Source organism: Osmerus mordax, chromosome 1 (assembly GCF_038355195.1).
Source record: "Osmerus mordax isolate fOsmMor3 chromosome 1, fOsmMor3.pri, whole genome shotgun sequence".
NCBI lineage: Eukaryota > Metazoa > Chordata > Actinopteri > Osmeriformes > Osmeridae > Osmerus > Osmerus mordax.
Genome location: NC_090050.1, coordinates 16,085,494 through 16,105,538, shown reverse-complemented (window position 1 = coordinate 16,105,538; position 20,045 = coordinate 16,085,494). Strand labels below are relative to the sequence as shown.

General features: G+C 46.1%; 1 protein-coding gene across 1 annotated transcript in view; it reads left to right on the top strand.

Annotated features, from left to right (window-relative positions):
• celsr2 (cadherin, EGF LAG seven-pass G-type receptor 2) overlaps positions 1-20,045 on the top strand; it is a 49,422-nt gene that overhangs the window by 10,636 nt on the left and 18,741 nt on the right. The window contains exons 2-5 of the mRNA XM_067243713.1: positions 6,737-7,456; positions 13,869-14,091; positions 17,951-18,066; positions 18,224-18,312. Of these exons, the coding sequence (XP_067099814.1) occupies positions 6,737-7,456; positions 13,869-14,091; positions 17,951-18,066; positions 18,224-18,312 (1,148 nt within the window). The remainder of the gene's footprint in view (positions 1-6,736; positions 7,457-13,868; positions 14,092-17,950; positions 18,067-18,223; positions 18,313-20,045) is intronic.

Here is a 20,045-nt window from a genome sequence, read left to right as displayed (position 1 = left end):
CCTGACAGCCCAAATACTGGGCAGGAATGGAGGCAAGGTTTAGTTGTTTTATATCTGTGCCACTCTTGTTATTGTCTTTGCAGTCTCTGCTAGTTAATGACATTTGATTGCACTGTTGGAAAAAAAACAGGGTAATGATACTTGATTGTTTTGATTGCTATGACAGCGGTATGCATATTTTCTGGCCTCACATTTCACACACACACGCAAACACACACGCACACGCACACACACGCAAAAGACTATAGAGGTGGGGATTTTTTTTCACATTTCAATGTGAAGCTGAAATTAATATGCATGACTAGATGTAATGGACCTCACATGTCTCAGATATGGATAACAGCATATCTGTTGTGTGGGTGTTTGAACATGCTCCCCGTTAACCCTCTCTCCCTCTCAGAGACGGAGAGAGAGGGACAGGAAAAGAGAGCGAGGGAGAGAAAGTACCCAAGTGGGTTTGCTGTGATATATGAAGTGCTGATGTTAATTTGTGCTTAATCTCATACCGCAGCTGTCTTTCAACAATGGCTCCAGCACTTTAACCCTGTCACCCTGCTGGGAGCCAAGGCCATTGTCCAGTACCAAGTTGCCAATCTGCTCCAATCTGCCCTGCTTTGTTTTACATGCGCCTAGATAATGACCAAAGCCGCTGTTTTGAATCAGTACTGAAACTGATGGCATTATTGGAGCTTAAGATAATTACATCTGCAATCATACCATGCTGTTTAGGCTCCAGTCCATATAGGGAGGGTGGACTGGCCTGAGAGATCAGAAGTTCTGATGAGGATCTGGGGGTTACGGACAGTAAAGATGGGGGTGGGAGTTGTCAGGGAGGTGGGCGGGACGGCCGATGGGGGTTGTGGGAGTGGTTTACGCAGCAGGGGAGGGACGCCTCAGCCGTTAGTCCTGAGGGGGGTCAGAGAGAGGGGGGAGGGGGGGAGGGGGGTGGATCCAAAAGAGGAACTGCGCTGATAGCAGAAACACTGAAAAAAAACTACCTATGGTCATAAAGACATATGGGCCCAGTTCATACACACACACACACACACACACACACACAGCCTGCCCCATCTACAGTTGTAATCTCCACCCCCCTGCCCGTCATGGTGGTGGTGCTTTGCCATGCAGGCAGCAGAACACCACCACAGCCTAGCTCATGTTTCAGCCCTTTGCTACTACAAACGCCACATTCCCCAGTGACGTTTTAATATGCTCTCCGAAGCCCAGCTTTCCTTTTGATCGCCAGCATTTCACATTTCGGATTTTAATTAAAAGAACATCACTAAGCGAGCACAACCCGGCTGATTTAATGAGTGACTCCACTGATTAGCATGATCGAACGAATGTCTCTCTGGCCGGGTGTTATAGCAGCGCTCAGAGCATCAGGCTCACATGGCTGCTACTGCTGCTGCTCTCTTCAGCCTCTGCCCTACACTCAATAGCAGCATGTGGTAAACCCTCTACTCCCCCTCCAATCTTTAACCTCCATCAACCTCACTAATGTCTGCAGAGCACGTACATCCTCCCTCCTCTGATTAGAGTTCTGATTGGACTGGAGTCCCTGTGTGCTGATTGGCTGTGAGCGGTGGATTAAGTGTGTGGTCCTGCTGAGCGAACTCCGTTCCTGTATGTCAGTGCTCAGGTGGAAGAGAACACACTAATTCAGTTCCCATGACACCCCCAGAATGCCTAGGCAACGGACGCTTGGCTTCAAAAGCATTCAAACGAAAATACTTTTTTTGTGAGTTTGACACTGTTCACAACAGAGAAACTCCATGGAAGCCATTGTTAACACTTGGTACACCTGAACACCACTCCCCCATTAACTTTGGTGCAGTAAAGAATACTTCCTACTTTACGATACCCCTCAAATTTTGGGCCTTTTTTGGGGTTGAGCTCGTCTCCGTAATGATTAGCGACAGAGAGAGCAGGTCGTAATCCTGTCAGGGTGACGGCAGAACAAAGCTTTTCTCTCTTTCTCAGAAACCAAAGCCTTCAGGAAGCTCTAATAAAATGTAATAAATTAGCCAGAGGTCAACCAAGGGCAGCAGAAGCCCGGTAATTAAAGTATGTAATTACCACAGTACTCTTGCAATCTTTCAAATTCATTAGATTAAACTGTGTGTGTATCCTGTTGAAACCCCCAGTGGAACTGTGCTACCAAGGTCAGCCTGTCTGACTGGCCGCTTGGTTCGTCAAAATGGATCTCTTGTCAAAGTGTGACTTTGCATTGAAGTGACGATTCAGCTTTGTCTGCACTTAGCAAACATGAAGCTCTGAAGAAGAAAGCTCCTGCACAGCTAACATGCATAAGAAACATTGTGAATGCATTTCTATGATCTTGCTTAGACTGACCAGTGGTTGGTTTTTAGAAGAACCAAGTCCTGAAATCACTGATGAAATAGATAGAAACCTTCAGCTTTCAAATCCTGACCCGTCTTTAGAATCTGAAAGGCCAGCGGCAGACTTTACAGAGCCGCTTGGAATTTTGAGGTTGTAAAGGGAGCTAAGACTTCCAAAGCCTTTTCTTTCTCTGAGGTGATCTTTAATTTATGACCTCACTATTGATCTAGGGAATAGGACCATGGCTTCACAGCCCTTTGATGTACTCTGTGCTGCTGCATGTGTGCTGCACATATTAGAATATGCTGATCTTGAACAACCAAGACAGGCTCTGCCTAACCTCATTCCCCTCTGAACCCTGAGGTGTCCAACATGGCGCGCTCCTCCACTGGAACACACATCTGTGTTTGACAGAGGCTGGGAGTGTGTTTGCCTGCGTCTCGGAACAGGAAATAAACAGCCCCGATCACACTTTACTGTACACACTGACACTCTGGTGATGGATGGCTGCCTGGCTATCTGTTTAGACGCAGTAGGTACTAATCTGCCGTCTACAGTCATGATGACTAATGGTATTGTGACAGAGTTTGTAATGTGTTTGCCTCCCCCCCCCATCTCGAAGTAGCTGAAGGCTGATAACATTCTATATCCCTTTCTTTCAGACTGTGAACGCACACTCGGATGAAATGCGTTGGGCTTCTTTGAATAAAGGATCCAGGGGAACATGTAGGATGTGAAGGATGTTTGGGGAGGGTCTCGCCTGCCGATCGACTCATCCTCTTTTGGGGGGAGGGGCCGGGAACATCCGTCCTGCTGTGGGGGACATCTCTGTGTGACGTTGGTCACTGCCTTCTTGATCCTGATCCCCCATGACATGGATGGTCGGCATTTTTTGGGCATGGCGTGAGAGACGGGCAGGCAGTGCCGTGCCCTAATTATCCCCGTCTAGCCCCTTCTAGCGCTTTCCCTGTGTTGTGTCTTTCTGTCCTCACTCGCCATGGAACCCTCTCTGCATCCATCATCTCTTTCTACAGCTAGCCTAACCCTCGTATGGGTTATAACTTGGTATGACATCAATATATTATTATGATGAAGTTCATAGTGTTAAGAGCTTCATGTAGTTACATGCTTGCTTCTCTTTGACCTCCCATGAGGTAGAAGCTTGAGCTGATCTAAAATGGAAATGATCCAAATTCTAATCAGTCACTTGCGTTGGAAACAATCCCATACTTTTCTGTCTCCAATCCTGTGTTCGCTGTTCCCGTGAACTATTTTCTTTGGAGCACCGTAATATGTCCCATCCATGGTTCAGAGCATAGTTACTTGAAACAGGATTTCCTCAATAATTCACAGGATGAAAGCTGTGTATTTCTCCCTTACCCCCTCCCCGGCCTGGTGTTACATGTAACCTCTCTGCTGCATGTAAGAGCAAACACAGTGAAACAATATTGGAATATTCTAGTAGATGCTAAGGCTGACTGGCCCAGATTTAGGTCAGTCATGGAGTTCTACTGTACAGTGATTTGTCTTTTTTCCATATTAAACTGAACGGGTGTAGTGTACAAGCTATACTCTCCACAGTGTGTGCATGTCGTCTCCCTCCCTCCTCCCCCTCCCACACCCCGGGAGCTGTCTCCATATGTATACATCCTCTGGTTTCCTACCTCCACTTGTCATGTTAGGAGTTAAGGCCAGAACACAACTAAAGGTCAGAATGTGTACCAGTGAGATGCTTTCTGTTTCTGTTAATGGTGACATCATCAGATGGAGCCATGTTGTTTTTTCCTCCCATGACGAGAGACCATGACCCCTAGTGAGACATGCTGTATCTGTGCATGTTATCGGCTTATATCTTATAAGAGTTAAGCTGTTATTTAAGCAGTTTTTAGTACACACGCACAACCTTTCTTTCATTCTTCGTTTTCATTCTCTCAATCTCACTCTCTCTCTCACACACACACACACAAACACACACAATGTTTCCCTGGCACAGTGTGTGTTTAATCTCTCCCTGGCGCCACTTGCTAGCTGAGAGCATTCCTGGCAACCTGAAGCCCGGGGGGGGGGTCAAACTCAGGCCTGGCATGAGAGTCACACTCCAGAGCTGGCACCTTGTGCCCCCATATCCATCCTTCCTCTGCCCCCCCATACCTCGAACAAAAAACCTTCCCTCCTCCCATTCCTAATCAGAGAACCCCTGGCCCAAGAATGACTGCTTTGAAGGATAGTGTAGCTTCTTTTTAGAGCAGATTCTCCTCGCACTCCGTTTCCCAGACCTTTGTCTCTCATGGACCGATGCCCAAGCCCCAAGACTCCCAGAATGTGAATATACAGAGAACATCATTAAAGGGAATGTCTGCTCTCCCTTATACTTAGCTTAACCTTTAAGTCTTAACTAAGGCTATTCCGTCCCTGTGTTCGGTTGTCATCCTTTATTTTGTTGATATGCAGATATGCCTCTGGAATCTGTTAGAAAATCAGTTTTATCAGTTTTAACTACCTTAGATGACAGAGTGACTTGCAAAGAAGTAGATTGAAGCTTCAAATCTTTTGATTATGCAGAGTATATAAGATGGAATCAACACAAGGTGTGCTAATAAACATGGCTCTGTGTAAACTACACCAAGGCACTACTAGACCTCCAGTGTCTCAGTATAAAAGGGCCAACAAGCTTTGTCTATAAGGGTTCCTGGTTTGTTACATCCTTGGCAAACATGTTCTGCATTTGTGACAACAGTTTTTGTGTACACAGGTGTGTATTAGTGTGTGTTTGTTTGGGTGAGCGTGTGAGAGCCAGGGCCTTCCCCCTGTTAGAGCTGTTGTGTTTCCTGTAGCGTTCCAGTGTTGTGGAGTGGCTTGACTAGAGTATGGGGATTAAAACCGTGTCAAACATGGTGCTCTCTCTCTCATCCTCTCTCTACTTCCCCCTCTTCCTCTCTCCTCCTCGGCCCGGCTCCCTTACTCTCCCTGGCGCAGAGTGTTCAGACCAGACCAGCGCCAGCAGAAGCTGTGGATCCGGTAGCTTGGTCCCGGCTGTTTGTTTGTGAGGGTTCTCTTCCAACCACAGCTCAGAGTTTCTGTTCCCTGGCTCATGTCCAGAGCCCCCAGACAAAGAACCCTATTGATTATTGTGGGGGGGAGGTTGGGACTTGTTTTCAAGACAGGTTTGATTTGATTAGACGTGTTTTGTGTTTTGCCCTTAAGGTAACAGTACAGCACAAAGAAGGCTACAGGCTGGTGATGAGAATATATATTCGGACTTTTTACTAGAACCTTCAGCATACACAAAGCTGGATTGAAGTGTGCATACCTTTTTTTTTCTTTATTGACAATTTTATCTGTAGATTAGGGAATGATTTCAAGATGTTGGAGGTTGTAGCTGAACAGTTAGAAGTCAGTTAAAAGCATTCATATTAGAGATTCCACCAGAACAAATGTTGAATAAGGTTGCAACCAAAAGAGATACTGGTTAACAAGATCTCTTTTGTTCTTAAACTGGGAGGCAAGGTTCGGATTCATGGTCTAGCTGTGTTTGCCCCTAGTTTAGGGGCAAACACAACATTGAGGATGGATTCTGTTGCACACAATTTTCAATCATAGTTGCTTCAAAGTTGAAAAGGACTCACATTTATGAACTATTGTGCTTGTTAGAGCCATGGCTAACTACTTGTCTTTGTTCTTCCTTGTTATTTTTTCTGATGAGTCTCTCTGGTTCTGGGCTCTTTCATTATATTTTCCCTCTCCAGTAAACAGTCCAGTCTGTGCCCCAGTAACAGGCACTGACAGATATCTGCAGACAAGCAGTATTCTTCTGCAACGTCGATTGGATTTACTGTAACCCAAATAAGTACTGGGAATCGACTCACTTAAGCACTGCTCCGTATGGTTAGAAGTATGAACTACTGGATAATTGCGGGCGGAAATGTACTTTGTAATGTGAGGTTGTGGAGAGTAGGGATAATGGGTTTGCGTTAGAAGGGCATGGTTCAAAACAACAGCATTACGGCCAAGAGACGTGGAAGAGAAGACAAATCTCTCCACTAGATATCCTTGATGTGTTTTGGGGAAAACTCATTGAATTTCAGATGAGAGAGCTTTTTTGTGTTATCCGTATAATAAGATTGCATATCTTAAAACACTTCCGGACGCAGGGATATCAATTTGCTGAATAGTGAATGCAGGCGTGACATTGCTGATAGACTTGCTGTGAGCTCTGAAGCTGTGCTCTGTCTCGGGATTGGCACATGACCAGACATTGAGAAACACCCTTTCACACTGGGTGTGGTTTAAGTTCATTCAAAAGTTTGACGAAGTCTAGTTGATTTGTGCTAACAGCCAAATCAGTCTTTCATAAGTATGGTAGAATTAATTCTGATTTTCCTGTCCTCCTCAGATGGGGTTCACTTGGTGTCGGCCCAGTGTCTCCTCCAGGTCACCATCATCACGGACGAGATGCTCTCCAACAGCATCACGCTCCGCCTGGCCAACACGTCCCAGGAGCACTTCCTGTCCCTGCTGCTGGCTCAGTTCCTTGACGGCGTGGCCCGCGTCCTCTCGGCAGCCCGCCAGGACGTCGTGGTCTTCAACATCCAGGACGACACCGACGTCAGCGCGCGCATCCTCAACGTCAGTCTGTCGGTGGCTGTCCCTGTGCCCGGCGAGGGGGGAGGAGCCACCCGAGGGGTCGGCGGAGGCAGGGCGGGGCGGAGGATGATAGGTGGCGGGGAAAGCGGAGGAGGAGGAGGGGAGTATTTTGGCTCGGAGGAGCTCCAGGAGAGGTTGTACCTCAACCGTAGCCTCCTGGCTCGCATCTCCTCCCAGCAGGTGCTGCCCTTCGACGACAACATCTGCCTGCGGGAGCCCTGCGAGAACTACATGAAGTGTGTGTCGGTGCTCAAGTTCGACAGCCTGGCTCCGTTCGTGGCGTCCGACACCATCCTGTTCCGGCCCATCCACCCCATCGCAGGGCTGCGCTGCCGCTGCCCCGCCGGGTTCACAGGGGACTACTGCGAAACGGAGATCGACCTGTGCTACTCCAAACCCTGCGGAGGGCATGGCATCTGCCGCAGCAGAGAGGGAGGCTACACCTGCGAGTGCCTGGATGATTACACAGGTGAGGCCTGACTGAGGTGATTGGTTATTCATGAACTGAATGCTTGCTGATTATCAATAAGGAATCAGTCACTCATGACATATTTCACCTTAGCTATTTTAAGAACCCAAGAGAAATTATATGAAATGGTGTCCATGTTTTGTATATTTGATTTAAAACCACTAATAATTTTACAGACCAGCAGACTTGAGCTTTTATGAAATTCTGTTTAGACAATAATTTCCCACCCGTTTACGTGTCCCTTAGGAAGTAATTCATGTCCTCCTTAAGTCCCCCCCCTTCCAAGCCTATATTGAACATGAGTAACAGGATAAGACACTCATTCTGTAGGACAAAGAAGATGTGATGAGTTATTGATCTGATAATCCCCCTGTGAGGAGGTTTAAGTAAACACAAGCTAGCCTGTAAACACCTCCTGTCCTTGGGCACTATTCAGACATTGAAAGAACAGACTCTTAACAACTCCTAACTGCCCGATTACTGTTCGAGGCGGCTTATTTTAGAAAATTGAGAATTCTCCTGAAGTGACAAGAGGGGGATGTTACTTTAGACTCACTAGGTGAGTGCTTGTCAGACAGCAACTGAACTGTAAGGCTGACATTCTAGAACCTCTTTGGCAGCCCGAGGTCTTGTTCACAGAGCACTACTGTGAGATGTGTGTTGAAGGAGAATAAACAATAGCAGTTTGACTGGTCAGTAAAGTGGCTGAGCGAGGAATAATGGAAGGAAGTGATTAATTATAGATGGCTATCGGAAGAGATTGTCTATTCTCTTTGCAAAATGGCCCCTAGCAGTACCAGGGGTAGCAATGGCACGTTATCTTCTGTTTGCATAAAGATGGAGGCTGGGTTGGTGAAATGAGAGAACTTTTGAAGTTTCTTGTTCATAGATAATAATTAGACAAGCCGATGTTCTCCATTACGCACTACTGAGGGCCCCCTCAAACACATTAACTTGCTTTTCAAGTCGTTTTCTTCACTGATAGATGCACGTTTATGGAAGAAAAGTTATGCAGTCTGTGCTCTAGAAATTATGCATATCCGGAAAACATATGAAAGAAAATTGCTGTTTCTCTTGCTCTCTCTGCCTAAGGTTAGGAGGATGGAGAAATGGAGAGATAGAAGGGGTAGGGAGAGGGGGAGGGGATTGGAAGTATGCTAATCTAGCTGAATAACAGTGTCTTCCCTCTCATTTGTCAAAATGGTTCTGGCTTTGCCCTGAAAAGTATCATTTGTGTGCTACTTTGATCTCTGCTCATGGCATAGTTCTTTTGATGTGCGATTGTAGTTAAAAGGTTCGAACTTTAGGTAGGTCTGAGGTTAAAACTAAACTTAGTTATCATGTGGTTCAGTATCTCCAGACAACACCTGGGCTCGGCTTGCTCTCACAGATGGCTGGAACTGCTGCTTTTGGAGGATTAATGCTGTCATAGGGAGACGACCATGGCTGCTCACTTTGCGGACACTATTAACTCCTAGCCTGGAGCAAGATCTATTTCATGTTTCCCTCAAGATGTGCATAGCCAATTAACTTCACCAAAATAACTGATTCCAGTCAAAGTTAGTCGGTGTTCCAGCCACTGAACATTCCTCGTACCACTCTGTTGATGTAGAAACGTTCTTATCCCACCAGATTTGGACATAGGTCCTCCTGTTTGTGTGGGAGGCAGTGACATGAGTGTGTGGGCTCCGCCCCTCAAGGGGCCATGTTGAGCACCACTCCTTTGCTTGCTCTGCACAGTTGTGGGTGTGAAAATTGATCTTTGTGCCACTGTATGTGAGGGTGTGTGTGCGTGCCTGCTCTTTGTGTGTGTGTGTGCGCCTGCTTGTTGCTGTGTGTGTGTGTGTGCGTACCAGCCCACCCATGTGTCAAGTGCAGGAGATTGCCATATCACCACAGCAGAGTGATCCTCATCAATCTCACTGGAGGGGGCCGCTGTCGTACCGCCAAGCTCAGTTCCACTCTGCTCACCCAGTCACCGTACAGCTAATCCAGTTCCATATGTCTGAATTAGCTGTTGATGTATGTTGTATTACTCACCATACATCCTACCTTAAGGCTCAGTGTAACTTCTGTTCAGACAAGGTCATTGAGGGGGGTCACCAAGGAGAACACACCCTCAGGTGTGTCAGAGATTGGTCTGATGTGGTGAGCTTTTTGTTCAGGATGTAGACTGTGTCCCCTGCTGCTCTGCCTGAGTGAGTGTTGAACCAGCAGCTTCCCTGCTGCGCTGGGAGCCTCAGTGTATGGGGGCTCAATTGGCTGCTCTGTGTGTGGGTGTGTGTGCGTGTGTGTGTGTGCGCGCGTGTGCGCGTGTGGGGGTGTGTGTGTGTGTGTGTGTGTGTGTGTGTGTGTGTGTGTGTGTGTGTGTGTGTGTGTGTGTGTGTGTGTGTGTGTGTGTGTGTGTGTGTGTGTGTGTGTGTGTGTGTGTGTGTGTGTGTGTGTGTGTGTGTGTGTGTGTGTGTGTGTGTGTGTGTGTGTGTGTGTGTGTAGGTGCTGAATTGCCTGCTCCACGTGGGTGGATAGAGGTGTGTTTGTGTCGACAACGGAGTGGGTGTGTGTGTGTGTGGAACTGTCGGCCCGTAGGCGTTGCCAGATGGCAATGTGATGGAAAACGAGAAAAATAACAAAGAACAGCCATCAATTTCACTCATGTTCAGAAGGACTGAGTGAATGATTAAGCCTGGCTGAGTCAATGTGCATAAAGAGCTATTGGTCTATATTCATGCTATGCACTAACATCATTTCAACCTCAATAATTGGAATGTTTCATCTTATATCTCCCCAACCCCCTTACAGCTAAACTTCCTATTATAGCTCTCCGTCCACATACACACACACACACATACACACACAATATCCCCTTTTGAGGGAAAATTGGAGATGGAAATGATTCCTGTGAGCCGTAAGCTAGATTTGATCAGATGTGTTGTTAGTCAAATGTCCTTTTGAGAATATTATTGATACATGTGTCACTCTATCTTTAATTCATTATTCAATTCCAAATCAAAAGAATGCATCCCATGCAAGAGTAACTTTCCAGTAGAATGTCCCATTTGCGGTTTCTGTTCCTCAGGAGACATCACAGAGCGTATTACTTCTGACAATGTTATTTCTGTCTCCCAGTCACAATGGCTAACTATATTTGGCTCACGTGTCGACACTAAATCATATATCAGAAGTCAATGGTTCCATAATTGGAATGAAAAGATACAATAAACATTGGCATATTTATTGCAGGGCTCCATGTGTTTCATATGACCTGTAGTACCATGGGCCAAGCATGCTAGAATCACACATCCACACTGTCACCTTCACAAGCAGAAAGTGCATGGTATGATTTCACACATACTGTGCCACTCTAGAATCCCTGGTTATACATACATCCCTGGACCATGAGCTAAGAGAGCTAATGAGGCTAGCATCACGCCCTCCAAGGACTAGTTGAGCTGGCTGACTGTGGTGTCTTGGGGGAGGCCCCGTGCCCTGACGAGGCAGGGCTGGTGCAGGACTAGCCGTCACTCAGGAGGAAGAAGGTGAAGCTGCCCTCAGCCCTTTGAGCACAAACACATTTTCCTCCGTAGCGTCACCATAGAGAATTCATACAGCAGCATGAGTTAGATAGGAGACGTTACAAACCCAACACTACTCACTACTACTCAACACTCACTCATGGATGAGTCATCAATGATTTAAAGCAACAGTAGCAGGTCTGGTCTGCTTGACTACATGACATCAGGGAATGAGACCTTTTACATTCACTGGAGCCATTTTGTCAGCCAAGCTGAGGTGAAATGAGGATTAAGGATGTGCACTGCTGTCTCTCTGCTAGTGAAACTGCTCATGTAAATTCACACACAGTGATGTTTATCTGGTGTTGTATGTGGTTCACTAGGAGTACAGTGTGATAAGTGGCTTTGAATCCCTTCAGACTTGTAGCTTAGACTATGTATTGTGTAGTTGGAACAGCAACAGCTACATATTAGATAAGCCTTTGCAGTTGTCTCTTATCATGGGGAGAGAGAGTTGGAAGCAGAGCGTCAAGAGGGTTGTATAATGTCTGTGTGTGTGTGACAGACTGGAGGTTTACACTGCTTGCACCAATGTTGTGTGTGTTAATTAGTTTAATGAGCTTACCCTTTCAAGTTCCGCATGAAAACATTACTTGTAAATATATGCAAATATATGGTTGTTTTTTTGTGCAAACAACATTTTGTATTTTGAAATGTTAGATTTTAACTGCTGTGGTCCATGGCAATTTATAGGTCATGCTTATTTTATAGTAATTTTGTAGCTTGATGCTTCTTTTGACCCAGAATTGTATTTACCATAATCATGTGAAGGAGAATGAAAAATGTTGAGTGTTAAAACTCAGTGTCTACCATATTTATGCTCCTGTGTGTTTGCAACAATAGGGATGCAAAACTCAAGCATCTTCTCCTACATGAGAGAGAGTCAGGTCTCACCAGGGTAGCTGTACATTTTGACAGCTTTAATGATTAATCCTGGCAGTAAACATAGACGGTGGCAATGGGGAGGGGTTTGAAGGGAGTCGCAAGTAGAGCAGAGGAAATGCTTCCTAAATAATTGATAGGGATGCTCTCTGGTGTAATGACTTAGTTGGTGAAACTCCTCCCCTTCTCATTGCCAAAGGGTAGCTCACCTAGCAACCTCACTGAGCTGCTGTTCCGTGGTCCTACACCTGTGGCAGGGGGCATCCCAGAGGAATGCCTGACAGGAAAAACACAGGCAGTGTTTTCTTTTTTCCATGTTGCAGGAAACACAACTTCAACTACCTTGTTCAGGTAGGGGCGGAAACCATCTGTTCACCTTGGTGGCTTCTACCAAAAAGTCAAATTCGACTAATAGGCCTATTAGATGCTACAGTGTGCATACAATACACAACCCTCAATATCTGTGTGCTAGCAAAGGTAGATGGCATTCTGAAGAAATGCAAAGAATAAATAACATGTTCCTACTTCGTACTTGAGAATTAGGCTTTGTATTGAGATTGATTTGATAGAATTAAAATGATGATGCCACAAAATGGCACAAATGTAATCAGTTTACTGCATTAACTATTGTTAAGGGCTATCCATTATAAGGAGGGATTACAATGACTATCAAGGTCTTTCTCTGGAAACGAGGCCAGTGCGAACCCCAAGGTGACTTTGCAGGAGACTCACTAGGAGGGGGTCTACAGTCCCAGTGTCCCACTTTTACACTGTAACACTGCTGGGCTTAAACACCATATTTGACCAAAGGAAGCCTTGAATAGCGATCATCTGAATTTGCTTCAAGAGAAAAGCAGCCTCTCCCATTGTAATAGTGGCTTGCAATCTGTTTCTGGGGGACTTGAAATACACACTTATCCCCCCAAAAGGAATACATTGCTGTAAGTGTTTAGGAAAGAGTCACTGTTGAGCTGCCTCTGTTGCCTTGGGTACAGCTGTACAGTAGTAAAAAGTGTGCATCAATGAAGAAACTGTATTCAGTCTGCATTTCTGAACAAATGTCCTTACAAACACTGTGCCTTTCAGAAATGTTGAGTTTCCTCTTGGGGTGTGTGTGTGTGTACGTATTGTGTACCCTACAGCCTCTTCCTGAATATCCTTAATCCATTATGACCTTGTAGCTGAATACATTGGTTTGCCCTACTACAGTGGTCAAACAAAAAGGGCTCTTAATTAAGATTAACTGAGAAGTGATTAGCTAGGGAAAATTGACAAATCTTACTGTACCAGAGAAAACAAACATCCTGTGTGTATAAAGATGAATCTTTGTCTGTGTACAGTAACAATACACACAGCCATGGCGGAAGGGTTCCACGGTGCTGAGTGGCTCTGATCCAACATCTTGTCCTCGTGCAAGGAGGCGTGCAGCCCCGTTCTCGCCATAGCAACTGCAGTTGCTGCAGTCCGTCATCCAGAGAAGAGACTGGAGATGAATAACAGCACTGGGCTTACAGGGCTCTGGAGCATAGAGGCTTACTCACACTGACACACTTTCCCCCACTGCAATGGCTGTGTGAGTGTGTGCGTGTCTTCTTTCACTGTCTGTGTCTTATTCTCACTTGGGCTTTCTCAGTTGACCTCATCTTTTCCCCCCCACACACCCCCCACCTCCTTCTCCTCGATGGCCCTGGCTCATGTGGTAAGTGCCGGGGGCATGATCCATCTTGTCATGGCCCATATTAGACAGCAGCAGCCACAGTGGTGTAGTGAATAAAGATTCACCCAGTTAACTGGCAGACAGGCAGGCAGGAAGGGGCTTGGTGGTTTGTATCTCAGGTTGGAACCACAGGGACTAACCAGGCCACAGTCATTTGTCATTGTGATGGAAGTGATTCTGACTACCTCCTACCCTCCTATCTCCCCCCCCATCTTCCCCTCTCTGTCATCTATCTCTCCAGGCAAGCGGTGCGAGCTGTCATCTCGTTCAGGACGCTGCGCCCCAGGTGTGTGTAAGAATGGAGGCACCTGCGTCAACCTCCTGGTTGGTGGCTTCAAGTGTGAGTGTCCTGCAGGGGGCTACGAGAAGCCCTACTGTGAGATGACCACTCGGAACTTCCCCCCTCAGTCCTTCCTCACCTTTAAGGGGCTTCGCCAGCGCTTCCACTTCACTCTGTCTCTGGCGTAAGTACCGTGCTACCTGCTCCGTCACCTGGCGCACCATGTCACCTCTGTCACCCTCAACTGGTCGTGCGATAGTGATTCACACACTACACTCTCTCTGTTTCACACTCCCTCCCTCTCTCTCTGTCTCTGTCTCTCTCTCTCTCTCTTCTCTCTCCCCTCTCTCTCTCACTCACTCATGTATTCTCTCTTTCAAATTTCCTATTTTTCTCTCAAGTGTCCACTTGAAACATCTCCCAGTTGCATGTAACCACCCTCTCAGCCACACACCATCAGAGCCCCATGATTGTCTCCCCTCTCGCACGTCAAAGGCACCCTGGAGTTTCAAAGCCGATCTAATGCAGAGCTCTCCTACTCTGTTCCAGGAGGGGCAACTTCTTGTAGGATTTCACTCCAACGCTAATAAGCACACTGGATTCTAAGAATGAGCTGGTTGATTTGTTGAATCAGTTCAGTTACAACTGGGTTTGAAGAAAAAACCTGCAGGAAGGTAGAAACAGGGTTGGAGAGCCCAGATGTAAAGGTTGTCTCTAAGTAGGGATTGACTGCTGTAACGAGCGGGCCCGCTACTAGAGCTCCATAAAAGCTCTAGACTGCATGTGTGTGCTAAATGCTGTGTGAATACTCAAGAGGAGCTGAATGGTGGAGGATGCCTGAGGACTTGGTGTTGCTGGATGGAGTCTTGTGTAAGACTGAACATTAGGCCCAGACCCAGGAGTCTGATCCGATTACTCTGGTTGCACTTAGTCCTGGAGCTGACTCCCAGCTCTATTTCCACTCTGTCTCTTGCATCAAGGTGAAGCCAGAGACTCCTGTGTTAAGATGTGTTCATGTTCATCTACGTGTGTTTGTATTTTAATCCATCTGCTATTTCTCAAATTCCCAATCCCCTGGTTGTTCCTTTAGTAATTCATAACAGGCATAGGATTTTATGTCCAGGATCACAGAGATTTAATTTGAAGGAATGTTCCTGAGAGATGGAACTTAGGGAATTGCATTGAATTAAGCAGAAGTACTGAAGACTTTGAAGCACAGCAGGCATGCATGTAGACGAGGCTGATCTGACTGTGATGCTCCTAGCCATTAAAAGGTACACTGCAAAATCACTGGCCACTTTGTATTTGATACCCACCGTAACAATGACATTGCCTCTTAATATTATCACAGGGAAATGTGTTCTGCTGTTTTCCTTCACTTTTGTCACTCATGTCACTTGAGACGTGCTTGGCAGAGGTTGAAACTCCCATTAATTGCTTGGAGTGACATCGATACAACTTTGTGAGGTTTTTATGGAAGTGGCCTCGCTTTGAATGCGTCTCAGGTGGCAGTGTTGTTGGATGGAGAAACTACTCCGACCTGTTTGGTAAGAGCCTCAGCCTATATTTCACTCACTACACTTCTCGCAGGACTTGGGGAAAGAGGTGTGCAAATGTGTGTGTGTGTGTTTTATGGTATACAGTATACAAGGGTGTGTGTGGGTGAGAAGTTGGCTGTGGGTGTAGAGTTTGAGCCTGGCGGGCAGTGGAGTAAGGTTGACTGACACCTGAGCTAGAATCGATCAGGTTTCTGCCCTACCAAACGCTGTTCTCAGGGGGCAGCAGGACTAGAATGTGGAGAGGCTTAAACCCCTTTCATACAACTGAATCACTAAGGCCCTAACGCAGGGACCCAGGTTCAAATTAGTCCTGGGCCATTTTCTGCATGTCTTCCCCTTTCTCTTTCCCTGCTTTCCGGTCTCTCCAAACTGTTTAGAAAATGAAATGGTCAAAAGCCAAAAATCGATCTTCTAATAAAATGGGACTGCCTACATATGTGTGGATGACTCTCCTAATGCACACGTCATACAGGAACATACACGGCTGCCGCGCCTTCTTCCTAGCAGGCTGGTTGTTATTCTTGCTGATGGCTGCCTAATGTGACATGTAATGATGCCAGTGCAGTCAGAGTTTAGTTCTAGTTGATTACACACACACACACTCCAGGGGGAATGGAGTGAGGAGCAAGCCTTCTAAGTCCACGTACTGATGCTGTAGAAGATAAAGCTCAATTCAGCTAATAATGAACATTCTAGAAAGCAGGTATCATTGAGATATTTATGGTTTGATGCTACTGTTGTGTTTAAAATGCTTTTGTGTTGGTTTCTAATCATTTAGGTTGTGTGTGTGTGTGTGTGTGTGTGTGTGTGTTTCTCTTCTTGGCTCAGATCTGAGGTCATGATTATCATTCTCCTCAGTAAGCAGGTCAGCGTTGCTGTGCCCCATGGCTATGCTCCAACTCCGGAATAACGCACACAGCACACACACAAACACACAGTCACAGACACATACAGTACGCACACACACAGTTCCACAGCATCCCCATGATATTTCAGATTTGGAGTAAAAAAAACAAAAAACAACTCCTGTCAGTTGCAGTCATCTGGCACAGTCTCCATGAGAACAGGCTGGGGTTGTGTCTGCCAAGGTCTACATGTGCCAGCGCGTCACACACATGACAACACACACCATCCTTAGACAGATGTTAAGAATTTAACAAATGGAATGAAAGAGGAATATTTTCTGTGTTGTCTCCTGGGAAACAGATAAATAATGGTCTGGCACCATCATTCTTTGGCATCTGATGCTGTCTACTCTGAGTACAGTACTATTATATAAGACACAGGATTTTTAACACGTTCATCAAATACATGTGTAATAGGTCTGTTTTATGGTTTGATCTCTAACATAATGGTTCACATGTGGTTTTCTGAGCTCTCGTCAGCGCTGGCACTGAATCCGTTCCGTGGTTCTCCTCAGGTGGAGAGAGGAGAGCATTTGTTACCGTGGCGTCAAGAGAGGGAAAGGTGCAGTGGTGTGTTCAGATCAGACGTGTCCAACAGTGTGTTAACGTGACAGTAAACAACATTACAACAACAAAAGACTGACCTCAGGCAACCCACTGTGGAGTAGGCTGCCTCCCACAAATATATGCAGCCAGCAAAAAGATAGAAGGACCGGTTTCTGTTATGTTGGCATGTTCGATTCTATGTTGTGCTTTGGGAGAACATCAAATGGTTCGTTTTTTTTTTTTTTTTTTTTGAGCTGCGTACATTTCTCTCTTCCTTAGTGTCTCAACAACAATTGTTATGAGCGCTGTAGGAGGTGTCTTATTTTTTATGTTTCATGCTGCTCCCTTGTATTTTGTTACCTACGCTGAATATGTAGCCTTGTATATTCTTCCTTTGGTTGTTTTGTAACTGTTCCAGTTTTCTGCTTCAGTCTGAGGCCTTTCTTGCCCATGATACCTATCCCTGGTAGGCAGGTTGTGGATGTGTGCAGCACAGTGTTCCTCCATGTCTCAGTCAAGCCCTGTGCTCCAGGTCAACCTTGCCGGCTGCTCATTGAACTATGTGAAATTGCAGCGCTGTTAAATCTCTCTCTTCCTCTCCTCATTGGTGAATCACGGCGCGCAGCGCATCAGTATGCTGTAGTAGTAATCCAATAGGTTAGGAAAACAGAGGGGGGGGGGAAAGTGATTTTGTCTTGCATTTATTATCATTCGGTATGTTTTTGCCTGTCTGAACACTGTGTGTTGTATGGTAGATATGAGCTCATATTGGTAGTAATAAATCTTGACGGGGAAAGGTCTCGCTTTTCAGTGTGTATGTTTCAGATTGTATTTGTAGAAGAATGTCGACCTTGGTACTTGAAAGGCACCAAGCTGTGTGGAGCATGATGCCACTATCAAAGCACTTCATCATTGTCCATCCCATCACAACTCTGTGAAAATAATATAGTAATAGCACAGATATCTTTGTTTTTGTGATACGTTTGACAAAATGTAGTCCTTCTGAGCTCCTCTCTTGCTCTCTCTCCTCCAGGTTTGCCACCAAGGAGCCAAATGGCTTGTTACTCTACAATGGCCGCTTCAACGAGAAACACGATTTCATAGCGGTGGAGATCATCAACGAGCAGATCCAGCTGACCTTCTCTGCAGGTAGGAGCCACCAAACACCATGACGACTGAAAGCAGACGTCTTGCACTTGATGTCATTCCTATTCCAACATGCCCGCTATCCAAACCCCAAAACACTGTGCCCCAGTAGTGCTGATCCAAGCATTGGAACGACCTTTGACCTCGTGTTTTTCTCCAGGGGAGACCAAGACCACAGTGGCGCCCTACATCCTTGGAGGGATAAGTGATGGACAGTGGCACGTCATCCAAGTCCACTACTACAACAAGGTATGGCGCTACGCTTCTGGGACGGGGGCCGGACTTGTAAAACTTGAATCTAGCCCTGCTTTTCATCGTATTTCAATTAAAACAAGCTTTTTTCATTGACTCTCTCTGTGACTTCTTCACACCCTTGCCCTTGGCAGTATGGCCTGCACACCAGAAGCAGGGATATCTCTTCCTCACGGGGGTGTACTACAGTGTAGTGCTTGACTTTATTGAAATATGAAGGTTTCATATTTCTTATCTGTGGCAAGAGCCATCTGAATACCAGGCATATTTTCTCAACATACTTGGCCTGAAACTGACTAGATTTATAGTTGATGTTCAGAACATTCTGTTTAAGGGGCTCAAGTGATGGATGCGGCTTTATTTATCACACACAACATCCCAGATGATCACACAGTGTATCTACTCATTCATTGTTTATTTATCAGACTGTTGGTGGAATGTTGTCGCTATTTTGCATACTGGGAAAATAGTGAGAAGAGCTAGAGATTTCCTAGATGTGCGGTTTGCTACTTCCTTTCCCAATCACTGCTGTGTCATTTCACAGAATCAGCGTTTATGTAGGAGGTGTGTTGGCGGGGTGCCAGCCAGACATAGGAGGAATGAGGGAGGGAGGATGTAAAGACTTGTCAGAGAGACAGAGAGACTGGAGGGAATGTTTTCACAGACATGTTCATAGTATATATCTGTGAAAAGTCAACACTCCAAAAAACATTTTTCTCTACTTTCAAACTTTGTTGTATTTCCATATCAATCAGCAAAGAATCCATGGGGCTATCCCCCCCTACCACCACCACTCTTCCTTGTCCCCATCCCTTTCAGCAGTTTCCCACCCCTCCCTCCCCCCAGACTAACACACAGGATGTTACATTTTCATCTATTCAGGAAGTCACTTTGCATCAGAAAGCTGTTGCCAGGCAACCACCCCCCAAGTGTGGATATTCTATTCAGTGTCTATGATAACATGGCCATGTCAGATTCCAGCCAGCTCTAAGTAATGGCAGTGGGGGCCACAACATCTCACAGGCCCAAACTATTTGGTGCCCCTCCAAGAGGGGTATTTGATTCCTATTAATCACTTCGGCACAAAACCCTGAAGCCCAGTGGAACTTTGTATCACTTGTTTTTTGTGTTTTACATATTTACAGTGACCTGCATGAAACACCACATCACTGGGTGTTGTAGGATGCTAACGGTCATCTGTAGTGTTGCAGTAGACGAGGCTTACAAATGGATTCCCTCCTAAAGCCTCTAAAGCACTCTTACCCAGTGAGCACAATGCATAGCATGAACTCAGGAATATGGAACAAGGCTGGGAGGCCCAGGGCAGTGAAAGACCGGTAATAACCCTAGAGTACTCACTGCACATGACAGATCCTTCAGAGACATAGTCAAACTAATCCCATTCAATCAGAATTCTCGAGCCCAGCAGCTATTGGGCTTATTGGTCCAGATCTAGCGAGTCACGGAGGAAGAGAGATAGCTCCTCCTCCTTGAGGTATCCCACAACACCCTTCTGCTCCGCCCTGTCCCCGTTCCTGCCCATGGGGGGTGGGGAGGCCTGGGGTGGGAGGCCATTTTAGATTGAAATGTGCCTTTCAGGGGTGAGGGGGAGTGTGAAGAATGGCAATGACCGCTGCCTTTGTGCCTGGTTCGCCTCCAATGGGACCATGGGGCAGTGAATGATGTGGCCCGGGGGAAGGTGCCCCTCTCTCTGTTCGTGAACGAGGGGA